The 20,892-nt window shown below is 39.6% G+C and overlaps 1 protein-coding gene across 1 annotated transcript in view; it reads right to left on the minus strand.

The window, feature by feature from the left end:
• Window positions 1-20,892, minus strand: part of Rit2 (Ras like without CAAX 2) — a 237,909-nt gene that overhangs the window by 168,261 nt on the left and 48,756 nt on the right. Inside the window, exon 2 of the mRNA XM_059246481.1 lies at window positions 11,968-12,159. Within this exon, the coding sequence (XP_059102464.1) occupies window positions 11,968-12,144 (177 nt within the window). The 5' untranslated portion in view covers window positions 12,145-12,159. The remainder of the gene's footprint in view (window positions 1-11,967; window positions 12,160-20,892) is intronic.

Here is a 20,892-nt window from a genome sequence, read left to right on the forward strand (position 1 = left end):
TGTATGTTGGAAGTATGTGTTTTTATTTTCATTTTATAGGGATTACAGTTAAGAGATTGCCTTGAATCTCAGAAGAGACTTTAAACTTTGGACTTTTAAATAGTAGTGAGAGTTTGATAGACTATGGGGATTTTTGAAGTTGGACTAAATCCATTTTTGCATTATGATACCTACAAGTCTATGGGGCCCAGGGAGTGGAAAGTAGTGGTTTGAATAAGAATGGTCCCCATAGGCTCACATATATTTGATGACTAGGAAGTCATCAGAGAGTGGCACACCTTGAGAGGGATTAGGAGGTGTGACCTTGTTGGAGTAGCTGTGGTTTTCTTGGAGGAAGTGTGTCACTAGGTGGGCTTTGAAGTTTCAAAAGTCCAAGCCAGTCCCAGTATCTCTCTCCCCCTGCTGCCTGTGGATCCAGATGTAGAACTCTCAGCTACTTCTCCCACACCATGTCTGCCTGCATGGTGCCATGCTCCCCACTGTGGGGACAATGGACTAAACCTCTAAAACTGTAAGCAAGCCTCAATTAAATGATATTCTTTATAGGAGTTGCAGTAGTCATGTTACCTCTTCATAGCAGTAGAACACTGACTAAGACTGGGAGCATGTCAGGGTACCCAACCAGGGTGATCTGAGTTTTTATTTCTTCAAACTAAAACCAAATCCATCTCTCATAATGTCTCATTTCCATATATGCAGAGACAGTGCCCTGTGTGCAGCAAATGAGAATTATAAAAATACTAAAGTTAAATGACCTCAATACTATAACTTATCTGGCTTTTAATAGACAGGAGGAGAAAGGATTGTAGGAGCCAGATGGGTCAACACACACACACACACACACACACACACACAAAAAAAAAAAAAAAAAAAAAAAAAAAAACTCAGAATCAACTATTCTGGGCTCATAGGGGCTCACAGAGACCAAACTAACAACCAGGGAGCCTACATGGGACTGACTTAGGCACTCTGCATATATGTTACAGTTGTGTAGCTTGGTCCTCTTGTGGGACTCCTAACAGTGGGAACAGGGGCTGTCTTCAACTCTTTTACTGGCTTTGGGACCCTACTCCTCATACTGGGTCACCTTGCCCAGCTGTAACATATAGGGAGGCACTTAGACTTACTACAATTTGATATACCATGTTTTGTTGATATTCTTGGGAGACCTGCCCTTTCTTAAACAGAAAGGGAGGAGGAGTGGGTTGTGGGGGGTGGGAACAGAGGTAGGTCAAGGAGAGGAACTGGAAGGAGAGGAGGGAGGCAAGACAGTGGCCAGGATGAAATATCAGCCTCACTGATTACAAAAAGTCTTTTCACTCTAGTTAAAACAAACCAGAGATAAAAGAGAAGATAATTCTTAAGCAGTGGCATGGAATAAGTAAGACTATCCAATAAAGATGATGCAGTTGCTGATGTCTGAAAGAAAGAGTGCTTCCAAGAACCTCTGTGATGCTTCCTCTAAGGACAACCATGATTATGTAACAGTCACCATAACTTCAAAACATCCCCCATGACTACACAACATCCCCCATGACTATACAACATCCTCCATGACAACACAACATACTCCATGACAACACAACATCCTCCATGACTGCACAACAACCTCTATGACTATACAACATCCTCCATGACAGCACATCTTCCATGACAATACAACATCCTCCATGACTACACAACATCCTCCATGACTACACAACGTCCTCCATGACTACACAATATCCTCCATGACTGCACAACATCCTCCATGACAACACAACATCCTCCATCACTACACAACATCCTCCATCACTACACAACATCCTCCATGACTATACAACATCCTCCATGACTACACAATATCCTCCATGACTGCACAACATCCTCCATGAATGAATAACATCCTCCATGAGTAGACAGCATCCACCATGACTGCACAACATCTTCCATGGTTGCACAACATCCTCCATGACTGCACAAAATGCTCCATGAATAGACAGCATCTTCCATGACTGCACAACATCCTGTATGATGGCACACATGCCCATGACACCACATCCTCCTAACTGCACAACATCCTCCGTGATGGTACAACTTCCTCCATGACACCACAACATCCTCCTTTCAGCTGCATTTCTGAAGGACTGGGAAAAGAAGACTTAATCACTAACTGCTAAGTACGCAAAACTGCATTTCAAACTTGATTTGCCTGCCCCAGATTCTGTTTGATTGTTATGAGAATAGTATGATTTTCTCTTCTAAGAGAATTGCTAATAAAAATAATTCATCTTTTCTAAATATTTCTGGTTTCCCTACCCAAACTAAAAAGAGTTTTGGGGGAGGCAAACTTCCTTCCTATTGTGGCTCTTGCACTCACCACAACCCATCATCCTCTGAGTCAGGCATCTCAAAGTCTCTCTCTCTCTCTCTCTCTCTCTCTCTCTCTCTCTCTCTCTCTCTCTCTCTCTCTCTCCCTCCCAGAACTAGGATCAACACCAATTGGCTTATAATGCACCAATGTCCCGTTTCGGCTTGCTTACTATTGGAATTACAGGCATGTGTCTCCATACCTTGTTCCCATTCATTTGCATTTGTCTTTTCTTAGGGTGAAGATATACAATAGGGTCATAATCTCAAATGGTTTTGCCTCTTTTTCCTCCTTCAATTTGTTTTTTAAGACATGAAGAAAAAGAAAATAGTATCTGGTCCTTTAATTTAAATGTCTTTCTTCATAAAGGATTTTCCCTGATTTTATGTAAGACAACTCCTCTCTTAATGAGTTGTGTGAGCCACCTGAGCAGTCACATGCAAAAACAGAAGGACATAGTGTGAAATGTGCCCAAGGAAAGGGGATGATTGTCAGAGAGGTCGTAGATAGAGAGCATAACAATTCCTTAAGCCAAGATTAGAAGGAGAGCTTAATATGATGACGTTACATTCAAAGGTATGGGAAACAACGACACAATTGGACATATAGATGAGCCGTGTTTACATAAAACTCTGGAGCTGAGACTGCTGGAGAGGTCAGAGGAAGGATGAACTTTAATATTATTGGGCATTTAGAGAAAAATAAAAATAACTTAAGCAGAAACCCACCAAGCAGACTGGGAAGTATCTACTGCAACCATGACCTCACCTTTCTATGACCAGCTTAATGGTCCTCCATTCTGACCTCCAAGAAAGTCAGCACTGCCTCTCTGTCCCTTCTAAAGGGCTGTGCATAGATTCCTGACTCTCAACCAGAGCAACAGGTTTCAGGGGCCATGTTCTAGCACACCAAACTCACAAATCTTTGTAAAACATCCTTGGAATTCAATTAGACTCATCCACAGTTAAATTTATGTTCGAGTTGAAAGAGCTGGCTATATGTACGAGACATGTAGGATTTAACCAGGTTATCAGAGTAAGCTGGCCAAAGAATAATTCTACAGGTGATATGAACTTAGAAACAAAATAACAGAGAGGGGGCTCCAACTAGAGACAAGGGAGGGAGGTCAATACAGAAAGAGAATGGGAGGTGGGGGCCAAATAACACCAAGGTTGTTTGATAAAAACTCAGTGAGTCGTGTTATCTTATATTTACCTAAAGTTATACACAATATAGGTGTGTGTATGCATGTGTGTGTAGATATATATGCATATATATAATATGAAAGCAAGTTCAGCCACTTGGGGTGACAAGGGGCCCCACAAAAACAACAGACTAATAAAAATCCCAGTAACAGGCAAAGCTCTTTTAGAATGGTCGGTCAGAGTGATCCAAGTGACTCCAAAAATACAGATAATGATGGAGCCCTTGGTCACCTCTCAGGAGTTGAGGGTGTGTCCCGATTTCTGAAGACATCACACTCTTTCTTTTTTTTCTGTTTTCTCATTTTGTTTATTCTTCTCTTATATATTACATCCCAACCCCAGTTTCCACTCCCTCCCCTCCCCCACCACTCACCTCTCCTCTTCGCCAGATCCATGCCCTCTCCAACTCCCTTCAGAAAAGAGCAGGCCTCCCAAGGCAAGGCCTCAAGTGGAGGGATTGGGACACCAACCCAGCCACAAAACCTTTGACCTACAATTTGTCCTGCCTGTGGAGCGTTCTGGGACCAGAGCCTAGAAGACACCACACTCTCAGGACACAGGACGCAGAAGACCTGATCTGGATCTGACCTAAAACATCTCTCTTGCAGTCTAGCTTCCATGGTTCCAGAAAATATTAGGCAAGCTGACAAGTGAGGGAAGCAATTCAACAGTCCTACTCAACTGCTACCCATGAACCATGGCAATTACCAGCACGGCAAACTATGCATAAGGGTGCAAAATGTGGTAACTAACAGCTGTCTGAGCTAGACTTGAACGCCACTCAAGAGGAGGGAAATTATGCCTGGTACTGGAAAAAGCCAGTGATGTGAGGCCATAAACTTTAGAAAAGAATCCACTACTACCACTGCTTTGCTGTGAACAGAGTAATTCCTCTCTATGTTCACCCTTGGACACCCAGATTCCAAAAGTGATTGTCATTTACTGACTAGCTGTTAATCATTTGATAAATAAATTAAATTAAAATGGGAAAACAGAGGAGGGGGGAGAAGGGGAGGGCTGTTAACTAGGGAAGGGAAGGGGGTTTAATTCAGAGAAAAAAAGAAGGAGGAAAAATAAACAACACTGAAGTTGTTTGGAAAAGCATATTATTTTATGAGCTAACTCAAAATCGCATATGTAGTGTGTGTGTATGTGTAGCTTAAATGGAGTGATAATGATCCTCCCGTAAGCCATAGACAAATTTGACAAAAACTCCAGTACCATGCATGGAAAACCTCACTTCAAGCTGTTGGTTGGGGTATGGGTTCAAGATACTAAAAAAGACTGGAGGTTATTGGTATTGCTCTTGACAGCGTCCCAGAACTTAAAGGTAAGACCCTGTTTCCCGAAAATACCACATGCTTTGGACATAGTACTTGGAGGAATCTAGCTGGAACTGACCTAGAAGCCTCCTTTCTGAGGATTAGCTCTCATAGAAGCCAGAGGAATTATGCAAGGCTGACAAAGGAGAAACAATGGTGTCTAACCCAGCTGAAATCCAACAATAACTGGCTTGCAAGATAGCCTCAATGGCGCAATATTGGCAGTTTTGTTTTGGCAGCCACCAACAGCAATTTGATTGGATATAGGGCCCACTCAATGGGAGGGAATTCATGCCTGTATTGTAAACCTAGGCAACCACCCATGACTGGGAAGATCACCTATTCTAGAAGAGAATCTACTGCTTGGAATCTAAAACCAATATTATTTCTTACTACATTCTAAATACTTATTCTTATACTCATAGACAGTGCAGCTCTCACCCCTCATCAAAGAAGCTTCCTTTTATAGCAGACAGAGACTGTTACAGAGATCCATAACAGGTCAAAATGCAAAGAACAACTGACTAAGAGTGTCCAACCCCAACTGAGAAATCTACAACACAACTCCTACAGCTAGAGCAGAGAATATCCCTGGAAGAGGGGCTGAAAAGATTGTGAGAGCCAGAAGATCAGAATGTCTACTGGGAGATAGTGTCGTCTAAAGATGACAAAGAAATGGCACCAATGACTTTTCAAAACTATGGCAGTCTAAGCAAGACCCTAATAATGATAACATCAGTTTTCATACCAAGGTTGGTGGGGGAAATTTCACAAAGTCCCAATCTTAAATGAAAAGCTACAGGCTACTGTGAGAAAGAGAATCAGTCTTCTCCGGGGACAAGTCTCTTGGTAGCTTATCTAAACCCATGTAATGAGCCCTAAAAACACATGAATGTATGAGCAACACTAAATGAATTTATTTGTGTGTGTGTGTGTGTGTATTTGTGAATTTGAGAGTAAGTGGGGGGTTACATGGAAGGATTTAGAGGAGGAAGATTGAGGGGTGGAAATTATATAAACAAGCACTCATGTGTGAAATTCTCAAAAGATTAAAAATATAAATTAACTGGGTATGGTGGCACAAGCCTTAAATCCCAGCACTCATAAGGCAAAGACAAGAGGATCTCTGTGAGTCTGAGGCCAGCCTGGTCTACACAGTGAGTTTCAGGACAGCCAGAACTACACTGAAAGACCCTGTCTCAAAAAATAAATATAATTAATTAATTTAATAAAAGAAAATAAATATAATGTATACATATGATATATAAAAAGTATGCATGCATACATTTACTTATTTATTTGTTTATTTATGTATTATATTGAGAGAGAAAATGAAAAAAACTGATTAGATTCAGATTCTAATTCTGAACTCTATAAGTTTGGACAAATTATGTAAAATTCTAAGCTTTATTTTACTTCCATATCAATTGTAGTTAACATTCACATTTAATAAATTAAATTATAGAAAGAAAATAAAAGGAAAATAAAAATGTATAACTAGAGATAAATAAAACTATTAGTTAAATTTAAGTGTTTATCATGACAGTAGAAATGAATTGCTAAACCTTTCATTTGCATTTAGAAAATAAATGCTCATTAGTTGAAAATCTGCTGACTCTCATATCATACACTCTGGTAGATATCTGCATGTTTGTTTTATCTTTGATGAAATGTGTCTCCAAGGCAAGAACTGTCCATGCAATTATTCAGAGCATGCTTGACACATGTTTATGACATATGCTTATCTCCCAACTCCCTACAAATCACTGGCTACTGCTTATGTACAGCTCTAAAGCCAAGATTTATTCCTTCTTCCTAACATTTATTTTCTTTCTGCTCTTCTTAAAATAGCCCTCACCCTACATCAGACTGTTTCTCCCTGACCAGGATATTTGTCTTTTGGGGTGTTTTCCCCAAATATGCTGCCAATATGGGTCTCATCTTTGTCATCAACTATTGTCCACACTGGCAGTGAGATAATGTGGTGATCTACTTACTTACTTTGCATCGATCCTAGGGAGAAAGGTTTTTAAGAGGACTGGGTTTCTTATTTTCTTACAGTATTTTCAAGCTATTGATATGCTGCTATGATAAGTAGGTATTTGCTATAACTCTACATAAATATCATTCTCTCAACAAAGCCATCCCCAATGCCCGGAGATATAGTTACCCACCTCTAATTAAGATCAATACTTCTGGTACTAGATATCTCATTGAAAAATACAGAAATGCTTCCGTGATCCCAAGGCACCACTGAGCTGCCCAGCCTTGGAGAGCAGTAGCTCCTGGTTTCAAGTTTATTTCTTATAACTGAAGGGTTTGCCATGTTCTGTCTTCAGGATAAGACAGCTTGTAGTCTGTGACTGATGGAAAACTTTATCCCCCAAATCTCTGGAAGTCATTCCAATTCATAAGCCTTCTTTATGGGATTGGTTAGGGTTTTCCACAAACAGAAATGATCCTTTCTCTCCCCTGTGTGATGTCAGAGGACTTGACCAGGAGGAACAAGGACATCACAGAGGCTCAAGGACCTGGTGCTGCTGTCTGAGAGTCGGGAAGTCACAGAACAGTCTGGATGCAGAGTCGGATAGAACTTAGTGCTGCCTCGTGTCCTGCGCCAGGTACTGGGGTCAAACCCTAACATCGCACATAGAGAAGTCATTGCATTGGATTCTGGAAAAGATTGTCCAGCTGTATGAAATAGTCTTTCATAACACAGGACCCTTGTCTTTTTCTTATTTTCCCTCACTCTTTCTCCTTGCTTTGGCTAACTGTCTTGTCCAGGGGTTGAAGATCTACATTCACACTCAAAGAATTAGTTTTCTGATCCTCCCTATAACTACTTGGCAATAAAAAGCTGGGGTGTTTGTTTGTTTGTTTTTGTTTCATGTTCTATTATCTGAGAGGCATCCTATGATCCTTAATCTAGGAAAAACCAAAAGCAAAACAAAGTATGCATTCATGATGAACTGGTGCTTGACAGGCCCACAGTACAGCAGTGAAACATTAAATCAGAAAATGCTAAGTCTTACCTCTTATCTTTAACTGACTGCATGAAATTCTGCAAATTCCTGAATGTCTAGAAGCTTGAGTTGACTCCTAGATAAATAGGCATCACATCATTTGGGAGCCAATTTCATGATTGTGGTAAGAATTAAATATAATTAATGAAGTCCCATGCTTGACTAATTCATCAATTCATCAGCACCAGAATAAATATTCCTGGATAAAATATTAGCTCTTACAAAGAACTCTTTCATTTTAACTCAAGCAGGTTAAAAAACAAGAAAATCTTGATGCTCTAATCATCATTACTTGTTTCTTTATTCATCTTTTTTTTTTTAGTTGAAAGGACATAAAGCTCACCCAAATACCTTAGCAATATAAGCACCTACAAAGTTAAATAGGCAGCTTTAAATAGAAGAACCTTTTGTTTTTAACCTATTTTAAAGAAGACTGAGAAAGAAGAGATGCCTTGTGAGACACTCATCCTTAGTCCCTCATTACTATACAAGTCCAGCCTATTTTGTGTCAGGGACTTTAACGACTGGTCTTTGTTACTCCAGGAAGCCTCATAGGACTTATTTGAATTATAAACAGTCTTAGTGTTAGCATCTTTGCTCAGATGATAGATAGATGGACAATAGATATGTAGGTAGGTAGATAGGTAGATAGATAGATAGATGATTGATAAATAGATAGATAGATAGATAGATAGATAGATAGATAGATAGATAGATACCTGTGTGTGTTTCAGATGTAAAATACAGAAATAATTTTCAAGCATACATGTAATATAGAGTACATAGTCTGTTTTAGTCTTAATTTTCCTGCTAGCTACAATAGTTTGTAAAGTCAAGTTCTGTCGATAGATTTATCTCTTTAATAGTCTCATTCTTCAAATGCTTACATTTTAACAGCACAGTGCTGAAAGATGAAAATAAAGTGTAAATTGAAATCATATTGCAAAGAAAAAGCCCATTCTGCAATTTCATGAATGGTCATTTCTATCACAAACACCACAGCCAGAAGCCCAATTTCCACATCAGCACTTCATTATCGGAGACTTCATTACTGGACACTTGGTGCAGGAGCACCTTTAAGAAGGTGGTAATTGTGTGTCCATGGTTTTTCACTCTCTGTGACTCTCATGTGTGTTGTTTTATCTAAAAGGAAGCCTGTGAAGTCCAATGTGACTATTCCCTCTGTTTAGTCATAGTGCTGGCTTCAGTGCTTTGTGGTTTGTATTGCTGTGATTCACTTTAGTGCTGACTGGGAAAAAGCAGCCAACTTTCCAGGGTGTGGTGGGCTCTCATGAACCTGCCTCAGGGGTCGTTTTGAGTCTTTGAGCCAAGAGCCTTCTTTGATCCTAGAAAAATCAGTGCCTAGAAAGCATGGGGAAGCCAATGTCACCAGTATTTGGAATCACAAAATCACTCTACAAGGTGTGGACTGAACCTAATGTTTCCTAATGTTCTCATATTCCTAGTTTTCTTAGAGTCACAGCTCCCCTGAGTAGCCCAGTCGGTGTTGTTTGTTCTCCAGGAATTCTCCGTGTACAACTAAGGAGGCACAGTAATCACTGATGTGCAGGTGCTGCCTCCCAGTAATCACTAATGATGTACAAGTATGAGTGTCCCCTCATGCTTCTTCCTAGAAGCCCTAAGGAAAGGGTATTAGTTAAGTTTCTGTTGCTGTGACGAATATCAAAAGCGACTTGGGAAAGAAAAGGCTTATTTGGCTTACAGGTTACAGTATACCATTGAGGGAAGCTAGGAAGGGAACTCAAGGCAGGAGCCTGGAGGCAAAAACTGATGCAAAGATCATGGAAGGAGTCTTCTTACTGGCCTGCTCCCCACGGCTTACTCAGACTTATTCCTTATACAATCCAGGGCCACCATCCTAGGGGTGACACTGCCCACAGTGGATTGTTTCCTCCCACATCAATCACTTATCAAGAGAATGCTCTCACAGACTCACCTAGAGGCCAATCTAATAGAGGTATTTTCTCAACTGAGATTCCCTCTTCGCTGATGACCCTGGATTGTGTCAAGTGGACAAAAACTAACCAAGACAGAGATCAAAGCACCCCACTCTTCAGATGGGTGTATCTGGGAGATTCAGACACTGTGACCCTCTTCTTTCTTTTGCAAAGTAGGTGAGGATAGGGTGGTAATAAATTACTGAGATGAACACCTCCTCTTTCAGAGGAGTAATCCTATCACAATAAACAATTTTGCAAAAGCAAAATAAAGTAGAAAAACTGCAACAGATCAGTTACACAGGAAACAAACCAGCATAGCTTCTGCTTTTGGTTTGAATAAAAATGGCTCCCCATAGGCTCATATATTTGAATGTTTGGTTCCCAGTTAGTGGGACTGTTGGGGAAGGATGAGGAGATGTGTCCTTGCTGGAGGACATGTGTCACTGTGCATGGGCTTTGAGGTTTCAAAAGCCCATGCCCCCCCCACACACACACACACACTCTCTGCTGCAACTTGCAGATCACGTGAGCTCTCGGCTAATGCTCCAGTTTCATGGCCTCCCTGCCACCATGCTCCCTGCCATGAAGATCATGAACACTCTGAAACTGCAAACGAGCCCCAACTGAATGCTTTCTTTTAAAAGTTCATTGGTCATGGTGCCTCCTCCTACCAATAGAACAGTAACTAAGGCAGCTTCCATAACAACAGTTAGCTAGCACCTTAAGACGCTTAGAATCTGAAGTACAATAGAAAATAGAAAAAAGTCACCACAAAAAAAGCATTGCAGTAAATAGCTGCATTTTCATGTTCAGCAAAGCTTTTTAAACATTGGCTTTATATGAGCTCTTTCCATTTTAAGAAAACATTAAATGCATTAAACATGAAAATTCAAAGTCATAAGATACACAAATTAGGGGAAAAAAACTCTGTTTGCTTTAGCCATTATTCCTACCTTAGCAAAAGGTCTTATTAGTAAGTTACAGTAGTAGCTGGTTTAAAAATTAATCACTAAATGGAATAACAGAAACTATTAAAAGCCAGTTCAAATTTAAAGCCAGTATAAATAAAGATGAAGCATCCCAAATTACAACTAAGCAACTCAATTTAGAAAATTAGATTTACAAAAATTTGATTTGCATGCAAGTTCCTTTCTATAATCTAAGTCACAGCAATGGAATCCTGTGGTGGTTTTCCTGGTCCCTGAACAGACAGCAGCTGGGTTACAGGTTCCATGCAGCCATCTCAGAGAGGGCACCGTGACAGCCTCCCCATCAGGTGATGCCTAAGAAGCAGTGTCTGGTCTGATGAGAACACACTGTAATGAATGATGGCAAGTCTGGAAAACTTGTCACTCAAGATACATACAGTTTCTCCCTTCTGAAGTTTGCTTGAAGAATACATGAAACTTTCTGAATACCGTGATGGTAGAGCAGCCATGGTTTAGAAATGACAAACTGTATATGAGAGCAATTTCTCATTCAATACACAAAGGGAAGACTTTTATCTATCAACACATGAAAAATGACTCAAAAACTTAGTGACTTAAATCTTTATGTCTGTTATGGACTTCATAAGTCAAAAAACAAATAATGCTCAACCGGGGGACATTTGCTGTGCCAGGTGGATTGGTTGAGGTGTCTCATATAACGACAGGAGAAGATGACTGCTAAGAAAACATGCAAGACGGCTTTTCCTACATGCATGGTACCTTGGTAAGGACAGCTCTGACCCTGGTGCACATGACACGTGGGTCTCATGTGAAGTTTGGAACTCAAATGTGAACATTCCAAGTGGCAAACACAGAAGCTGCAGGATTTTTAAATCTCAAACTCAAAAGCTCCACAGGGTCATTTCTTTTATACACTATTGTTCAAAGCAAATATAATACCTGACAGATTCAAGAATACAGAGAATGATGAGGATACTATGAAACAGCATATGGGACCGATGATTATAGAGGAAGGAAACACACTATAAAGGAAAATAATATATTTCTTGGGAGGAAAAAAAAAACATGTGGTTGATTAACTGAAACAGAATGCAGTCATACTTGATACCAGGTACCACTGGAGGCAGAGACAAGCTAATAGAAAATTTGCACTCACCTGGCGGAACTGCTCCAGGTCAATTTTGTTACCCACCAGCACCAGGGGAATTTCATAGGTGTGACGGACCTGGAAAATAAGCTCCTTGAACTTGGCAGCCTCCTGGAATGACTGGCGGTCAGTAACAGAATAGCAGATGATGAAGCCTTCGCCCCCACGCATGTACTGCTCCCGCATGGCCGTGAACTCTGCCTGAAGGAGAGAAGAGTAATAGGGTAGGTTTTGGTTGGAGAGAGTTGATAGGAAATGTAATGTATTCTTGTGAAATGTGCATATTTCAAACTGTTGAGAGTGTCGGTGTTTAATTATAGGTTAGATTTAAGAGCTCCTGGACAAACCTGGCAAATAAGAAGTCATAAACATGAGATTTGTTTTTATATTGTAACGCCCTCACTTGATAAATGAATCAATTTGTGTATTGTAAACATTATGTCTTTGAGGTTATGTTAGATATGTCCTACTTTAATATTTAAACATTTTCTTACAGCCTGTCTTTTGAAACTTTGTTTTTCCTAGAAACCATTGAAAACATACATGATCAAAGGAATCCAGCTTCGCTTTTCAAATGAGAGCCCATTTGTAGGGGAAATCTGGAGCAAGTCCTCTGAAAGATCTGGCAGAATGAACCACTTCTCTATACAAAAAAATAAGAACACAGAGGCTAGAGATATGGCTGAGATGGAGAGCCTGCCTAGCGTGCGGAAGGTCCTGGGTTCAATCCCCAGGAGAGAAAGGAAGGAGGGAGGGAGGGACAAAGGTGGGAAGGACATACTAAAGTTAGAATTCTGATTGCCTCTGCCTGTCTGAGAAGCTGTTAGCATGATAATACAGATGCTTTCATAAATTCCAGTGTTCTTAGGTTTGTCTCAGAGAAGCTTATAAACAGGACCTGGCTGCTTGAAGACAGTTTAATTTCTACCCTCTGCTAACTCCTTCGTCTTCACTTTCTGCCAAAGGCAGGCTGCATTCCAGATGGTCCCCATGTCCCTGCTGTACCAGCCTTTCATGCTGCCTCCCATCTCTATTACAATTCCCCAACATCTGAAAATCCTAACATTTAAACTGTAATCCACAGTTTCTTTAAGTCAGAAATACACTATTTAATTATTTATTCTTAGTCTGAATGTACTGCTAAAATCACAGGGAGTGATTTGGTAGATGCAATGGGTGACTTACAACCTGGGCTTATCTATGAAACAAACCACGCTCAACAGTAAGAGTACATGAGAATATATTGTAATTTGAGCAATTGGTGCTATGAGTGACCAAAGAATGGGAATTAAAAGTAGACTTCAGAACTAGGAAAAGGGAACTCCTAACCCAACACAATATAAGAACAGTTAAAATGTATGCTTAGAGTACTTGCCCTAACAAATGCTGATTTAATTTAACATAACTTTCAAAGAAGGGAGATATTTCATTAGACCAAAAAAAACTACAAAATATGAGAACATGCTTACAAGTGTAGACACAGTTATAGAACTAAAATGACCTTGAATTAGTGATTGTCTTTAAAACATTTTCAATAAATATGGAGTCATTGCCAACAGTATTGTGGGGCTAAACCAACAGCTTCAAAGTTTTAAGAATCAGAAGAGTATAGAGAGGACAGAAGGCATTTCTAGAAACAGACAGCTTATTACCATAGAAGCAATTAAAAAGTTTTCACCACTGACAACATTAAATTTTATATACTTAATATAATATATATATACATTTAACACTATACTTAACATATTTAACATTAAATAATTTTATTTCAACCATAAAATTCATGCTGTAAATAAAATGCACTCACATGATACAACATAATTTCTATTTTACTTAGAGTCTTCACCTCTAAAACAGGAATGGACCATAAAATGTCTGTGGTCCCTTGTTCTTTTTTATTCTTTCTCTTATTGAAAATAAGTTTTTTTCATACAATAGATTCTGATTATGGTTTCCCCCTCCCCAGATCCTCCTCACTTTCCTTCCCATCCACATCCACATCCTTATTTCTTCTTGTTAGAAGACAGTCACCTAAAAATAAACTAACATACAACAAAAAAAATTGAAATACATTAAAACAAACAGAATAAAAAGAGCCAAAAAAAAGCTCAAGTGATACACTCTGACTTTTATGATTTTGCACCTCCATGCTTCAACCAGAATCATACATTTGCTAATAATCAAGCAGAAAACTATGGACCGAAATACTAGATCACATTTCCTAAACATAAAATCAATCTTTTCAAATAGAAATGACAAAGTTATCAAAGATACACAGTAGATCCTTAGGAAAATAAATATAGATTCATTATAGCAGTTAAATAAAATTTAATAGTCCTGATATGCCCTGCAGGTCACTGCATACTGAGAATCAAATATGCTCTGTATTCTTTTCCATGAAGTAATATAGCTTCTTTGGTTCATGCATCATAGTTTCTTTTAAGGGTGTTTTTTAATTGTTTATATAGGGTTTCTATAAATGTGATGTGAGTGTAGGTGCCCAAGAGGCATCAGATCTCTCTGGAGCTAGAGTTACAGGTGGTTGTAAAGTCACCATTGTAGTAGCTGGGAACCTAACTAACTCTGGTCTTCTGCAAAGTCAGTGAGTGCTTGTAACTGCAGGCCATCTCTCTCGTCCCACACATCACAGTCATGCTGCTTTACAAACTATACTATATTGCATATTCTTAAAGTGTCTTTCATTGAGATTTGGGTATGCCTGAGAAGTAGAGCTCAAAGAAAACATGCCTCTATTTTTGAGAAATTGTGATGATTTCACTGACAAAGATATTGTATCAATAATGCTATTGTATATAAAAGTGGCTGCTTCTTTTCATCCTCTCCAATGCTATTTTGAACTAATTTGTTTACTTTGGGATAAAAAGAACCATGTTTCTTTGATCTGCTCATTATTTTTGAGTCATGTTGATGATCTCCTATGTTGGTTATTCATTCATGTATTTGCTCTACTTATGAATTTAATTAATTGAATGAAGGAGTTTATGAGGTTTTTTTTCTTTTAATGTGTTTGTTGTTTTCCCAACTGAGAATTACTTTAATTTGTACTAGACATGTGACTTTCTATGATATTTTCTATATTTAATATAAAGCAATACATTTGATTACATCAGCAATAACTATAGCATAAAAATCTAGAAAATCTGACAAAGGAAGACAGGCATAGTATATAAAAGAAAAATTCACAGGGAGCAATATTTAGAGAATGAACGAAAGTCCAGCATATCTTATTAATGAGATTAAAAGTCATATATAAGCTATATTAAAATGGAGAGATAGTGGAGCACACCTACAATTACAGTATTCAGATAAAGAATCAAAATGATTACAATCTCAAGCCAGCCTGAGCTATGTAGTGGGACTCTATCAAAATTAAAACAATAAAAATATACCAGTCCTTGTACCTGACTGTGTTCATGTTCAATGTTTGCCTCTGTAACCTGAAGGCATAGTAAGGGAGTTACAATGACATGTCTTTCAGGCCTGCAACTCACTTAGATTGTTATCTTTCAACACATAATATTTCAGCCCCTTGATTTCCTCATTTGTGAAAGAGGGATTAGAATGAACTTAGCCTTCCCCATATGGATGAAGAAAGAATCAAATGAGAGAACAAATGTAAAAATGCTTTGATGGGTTTTTTAAACACAATACAGCTCAAGCCTACTATTATCTTGACACAACAGAAATCCTCACCAGGAGAGTAAGCACGAAACCCCTGAGAGCTGCACTAAGTGTGAATGTGGAAAGTTTGCAAACACAGTCATCAGAAAATCCGTAAGATTCAAGTCAGAGATCTTTTACCAATGAAGCAGACACAATGAAACACACACAGTGATGGGGTGACTCCAAATAGCCGCCTTTCTCTTTGTTACTCTTACAGAATCTGGGCACATGATTCTCTTGAACATACTGCAGGGACTGATGGAACCAAGAATATTGAACATAAGCTCTCTAGCTATGTATCATCTTAGAAACATGATATAGGAATCTCTTCACAGGGGAAAATGCTGTGTTTAACATGTTGCTTCCATTCTCATTATCTCATGCATTAAAGATTCTGAAACAGTCTGTTGTCTGCATTTTATCTGTTAATGTCAATAACTTCCTGCTGTAAATGAAACTTGTTGGTTAATTATTCAAGAATATTACTAGATTCCATTTGCTATCCATAAGCATCAAAGTACCTATGAAAACAGGCTCTAGAAAATGCTCTCTACATAAACATTTCAGTAATCATCAATGCTATTCTGAGTAAATATTGCAGTCTGATCCATTCTTTTTTACATCTTCCCTTGAACTGAAACAGTGTGGTGCTGTGGGATGGTCTGTATGTCAAATGCTCTGATTGGTCAATAAATAAAACACTGATTGGCCAGTGGCCAGGCAGGAAGTGTAGGCGGGACTAACAGAGAGGAGAATTAAGGGAACAGGAAGGGAAAGGGAGTCACTGCCAGGCGCCACGATGACAAACAGCATGTGAAGATGCCGGTAAGCCACGAGCCATGTGGCAAGGTATAGATTTATGGAAATGGATTAATTTAAGCTATAAGAACAGTTAGCAAAAAGCCTGCCATGGCCATACAGTTTGTAAGCAATATAAGTCTCTGTGTTTACTTGGTTGGGTCTGAGCGGCTGTGGGACTGGCGGGTGACAAAGATTTGTCTTGACTGTGGGCCAGGCAGGAAAAACTCTAGCTACAGTGTGGGAATTCTATGAATTCTGAAAACAAATAATTTCTGATAAATATCACTGTGGTGGTTTGAATGAAATGACCCCATAAATCACAGGTATGTGGATACTTGGTCTCCAGTTGGTAGCTATTTGAGGATGATTAGGAGGTGTGACCTTGCTAGCAGAAGTATGCCATTGGGGCCAGCTTTGAGGTTTCAAAACATTTGCTCCATTTTGAGCTAACGCTCTCTGCCTCTTATTTGTGGATGAAGAGGCGAGTTCTCAGCTGTTGCTTCAGTACTGTTCCTGCCTACCCACTGCCATGCTCCCCTACATTCACGATGATGGACTCCTATCTTTCTGGAACCATAAGCCCCAAACAGACTCTTCCTATAAGTTGCTTTGGTCATGGTGTTTTATCCCAGCAACAAAAAAGTAACTAATACATCAGTCACACTTCAGGTTTTTGACAGGCAGAGTAAAGATTTTGAGGAGTGTTAGGAGAAAGGATGGGACATTTCTTTTCTGCGTTCACCCGGTAGAAGTATGAAATATCTCTGCCTCATGTTTAAAAAACAAACAAATACTCATGCTATCAGACTAGCATTTTAGATGCCCCATAGTGTAACAGGCACATACTATTGTTTACTCTCATCAGAAAGATTCTGCCAGTTTCAGGATAAGCACACACACACACACACCCCACACATACATGCCACATTCACTGTTAATACGAAAAGGCAAATCAAAAGTCACCTATATGAGAAATGAAAACAATAGAAAAAAATGGCAATAGCAAAAAGCCTGCCATATCCACGTTTGAATTGTACAGTTGTATGAATGGAAAGAATTAAATGCCCAGTGAATCACAGAGATTCAAATAAAGGCAAGAACAGGATGCCAGTGAATGAGAAAGTGGTCTTGGTGAAGAAATGAAATGTGATATTTTTCCTGTGATTTATTATTTACAAAATGATGCTTAAGTTTCATGCAACATCACTTTTAAAACTAATATACCATCACCTTAAATAGCCTTCCATGGTTCTAACTTACCACTGCACAGCAGTGAAACATCCAACACCTACTTACCAAGGGCCTAGACAGTTTTTGAAGGACACCAAAGGATTCACGTGGTTGCTGCTTTGTGTGTATGTGGGTGTGGGGAGCATTGTTTATTTTTTTCCTGTTGGTAGACTCATTATGTATCCCTGGCTGAACAAAGACTTACTATGTAGATCAGGATGGCTTTGAACTCAGGGAGCTCTGTGTAACTGTGCCTTTCAAGTGCTGAGCTACAGGAGTGTCACCACTCCCAGGTGACTGATGCTTTTGACTTTTTGTCTTTTTAAAAGAGGGGAAATAGAGCATATATATAGTTAAATTTTAGCCCTCACAAAATTATTATAATTTATGTGACACCCAAAACTAAAAACATTAGAGAGTGAATTGAATCTTTAGTCTCACTCTGATTCCTTAGACACGTTAAATATGTCAATAAAGACAAAAATGAACAAAGGGTTTATAAATGTTGGTAGCATGGAATAAAACTGTACCTAAAATGAAAAACAAAATTGGAAATACTATCTTTTTTTCCCCAGAAAACACCACTGTCTCCATCACTACGGAGTTGCTCTTTTTTTCTGCATTTTTAGAAATGCAATGTGTCATGGATGCACACTCTGCTTAGCTTAGTCATCAAATATTTATTGAGCACTTACACATGTCAGGCATCTAATATTTAATATGGCTTAAAAGAATACACATAATGAAAGAAAAGTATTCATAGCTAAATGAAGAAAAGAATGTATAAGAATCAGGTATTTAAAACCAGGAAGTAGTGAGGAAACTAAATTGGGCTGACAGTTTGAATTTCTAGAAAGCCAAAACTACAGTCTAAAATGGTCAACTGCAGATCTTTAAGTCTTAGAGCTGAGGCTATTGTCTTTCCTAGAGTTGAAAAAAGGGCAAATTCCTTCAATGCCAGCACATCAGGATTTGCAGTAGCATATTTCCAAAGACATAGTCTGTTTCCAATCCTGGTCAGGCCAAGCAATTTCCCTGAACCTCAAGACACTAAGGACAGTTTATCTATAATAAAAGAAAAAAGTGGAGGAAATAAAGCAGAGTGTAAGATGGGGACAAGCAGTTGAAATCTTCTTGATTTTTGTGCTTGAAATACTGGGAATACTGTTGATCATAATGTTGACAATGAACATTGTGATATAAGGGATCTAGAATTTGGCTACCATGAAGACAGGTCCTGAAAACTGTCTCAAATGTGAATTTTAAAATAAACCAAGGTTGCAATAAAGGACCCAGTCTATAAGTTATGGGTCTGGGTGAAAAATGAAAATGTAAGGGTCTTGTTCAACATTTATGGATAATTAATAAGAATGATTAAGAATTCAGGATAGCAAAAGCCAGAACAAAATGCCAGGCTTAGGATCCTTCTGAGCGGTAGGACCCAGGTAACAGGACAAGTCTCCAGCCCATGACACCAGTCACATTATAACGAGTCAGGCATGAAGTAACAGCTGGGCACTCCTATGAGAACTCCAGAGACCATGCTTGGCATGCAGTGACAAGTGTTTGAAAACTACTAAGGTGTGGAGTTGGGGAAACTGAGGGCAGAGAGTGGGAATGGGGCCATACACTTCAAGTGGAAATGATGTGACATGATGGAAGGGGCACTTTAGTCTTCTATTTACTCAATGGCATGCTCCTGATCTGTAAAATCAGATCACTGAAAACCGAGAAAAACAAGTTTCCAGGTTAACTCGATAAAAAAAAAAAAAAAAAAAAAAAAAAACCAGGAATTTGAGAGACTTTTTTTTTTAATTTTTATTTTGCAATACAATTCAGTTCTACATATCAGCCACAGATTCCCTTGTTCTCCCCCTCCCCTCCCTCACCTTCCCCCCAGCCCGCCCCCCATTCCAATCTCCTCCAGGGCAAAGCCTTCCCCACAGACTGAGATCAACCTGGTGGACTCAGTCCAGGTAGGTCCAGTCCCCTCCTCCCAGGCCGAGCCAAGGGACCCTGCATAGGCCCCAGGTTTCAAACAGCCAACTCATTCAATGAGCACAGGACCCGGTGCCACTGCCTGGATGCCTCCCAAACAGATCAGGCCAATCAACTGTCTCACCCACTCAGAGGGCCTGATCCAGTTGGTGACCCCTCAGCCATTGGTTCATATTTCATGTGTTTCCGTTTGTTTGGCTATTTGTCTCTGTGCTTTATCCGACCTTGGTCTCAACAATTCTCGCTCATATAAACCCTCCTCATTCTCGTTAATTGGACTCCCAGAGATCCACCTGGGGCCTAGTCATGGATCTCTGCATCCGGATCCCTCAGTAGTTGGATGAGGTTTCTAGCACGACAATTAGGGTGTTTGGCCATCCCATCACCAGAGTAGGTCAGTTCGGACTGTCTCTCGACCATTGCCAGCAGTCTGTTGTGGGGGTATCTTTGTGGATTTCTGTGGGCCTCTCTAGCACTTTACTTCTTCCTATTCTCATGTGGTCTTCATTTACCATGGTCTCCTATTCCTTGTTCTCCCTCTCTGTTGTTGATCCAGCTGGGATCTCCCACTCACCCAAGCTCTCTTTCCCTCGACCCTCGCCCTTCACTACCCCCACTCATGTCCAGGCTGTTCATGTAGATCTCATTCCATTTCTCTGTCATTGGGCGATCCCTGTGTCTTTCTTGGGGTCCTGTTTTCCAGGTAGCCTGCCTGGTGATGTGAGTAGCAGTCCAGTCATCCTTGTTCCACATCTAGTATCCTGTTATGAGTGAGTACATACCATGTTTGTCTTTCTGAGTCTGGGATACCTCACTCAGGATGATTTTTTTCTAGATCCATCCATTTGTCTGCAAACCTCATGATGTCATTGTTTTTCTCTGCTGAGTAGTATTCCACTGTGTATATGTACCACATTTTGTTTATCCATTCTTCAGTTGAAGGGCATCTAGGTTGTTTCCATGTTCTGGCTATTACAAACAACGCTGATATGAACATAGCTGAACAAGTGCTCTTGTGGTGTGGTTGAGCATTCCTTGGGTATATGCCCAAGAGTGGTATAGCTGGATCTTGGGGGAGATGGATTCCCAATTTTCTAAGAAATCGCCATATTGATTTCCAAAGTGGTTGTACAAGCTTGCATTCCCACCAGCAGTGGAGGAGAGTTCCCCTAGCTCCACATCCTCTCCAGCATAAGGTGTCTTCAGTGTTTTTGATCTTAG

Source organism: Peromyscus eremicus, chromosome 19 (assembly GCF_949786415.1).
Source record: "Peromyscus eremicus chromosome 19, PerEre_H2_v1, whole genome shotgun sequence".
In the NCBI taxonomy this organism is placed as follows: domain Eukaryota; kingdom Metazoa; phylum Chordata; class Mammalia; order Rodentia; family Cricetidae; genus Peromyscus; species Peromyscus eremicus.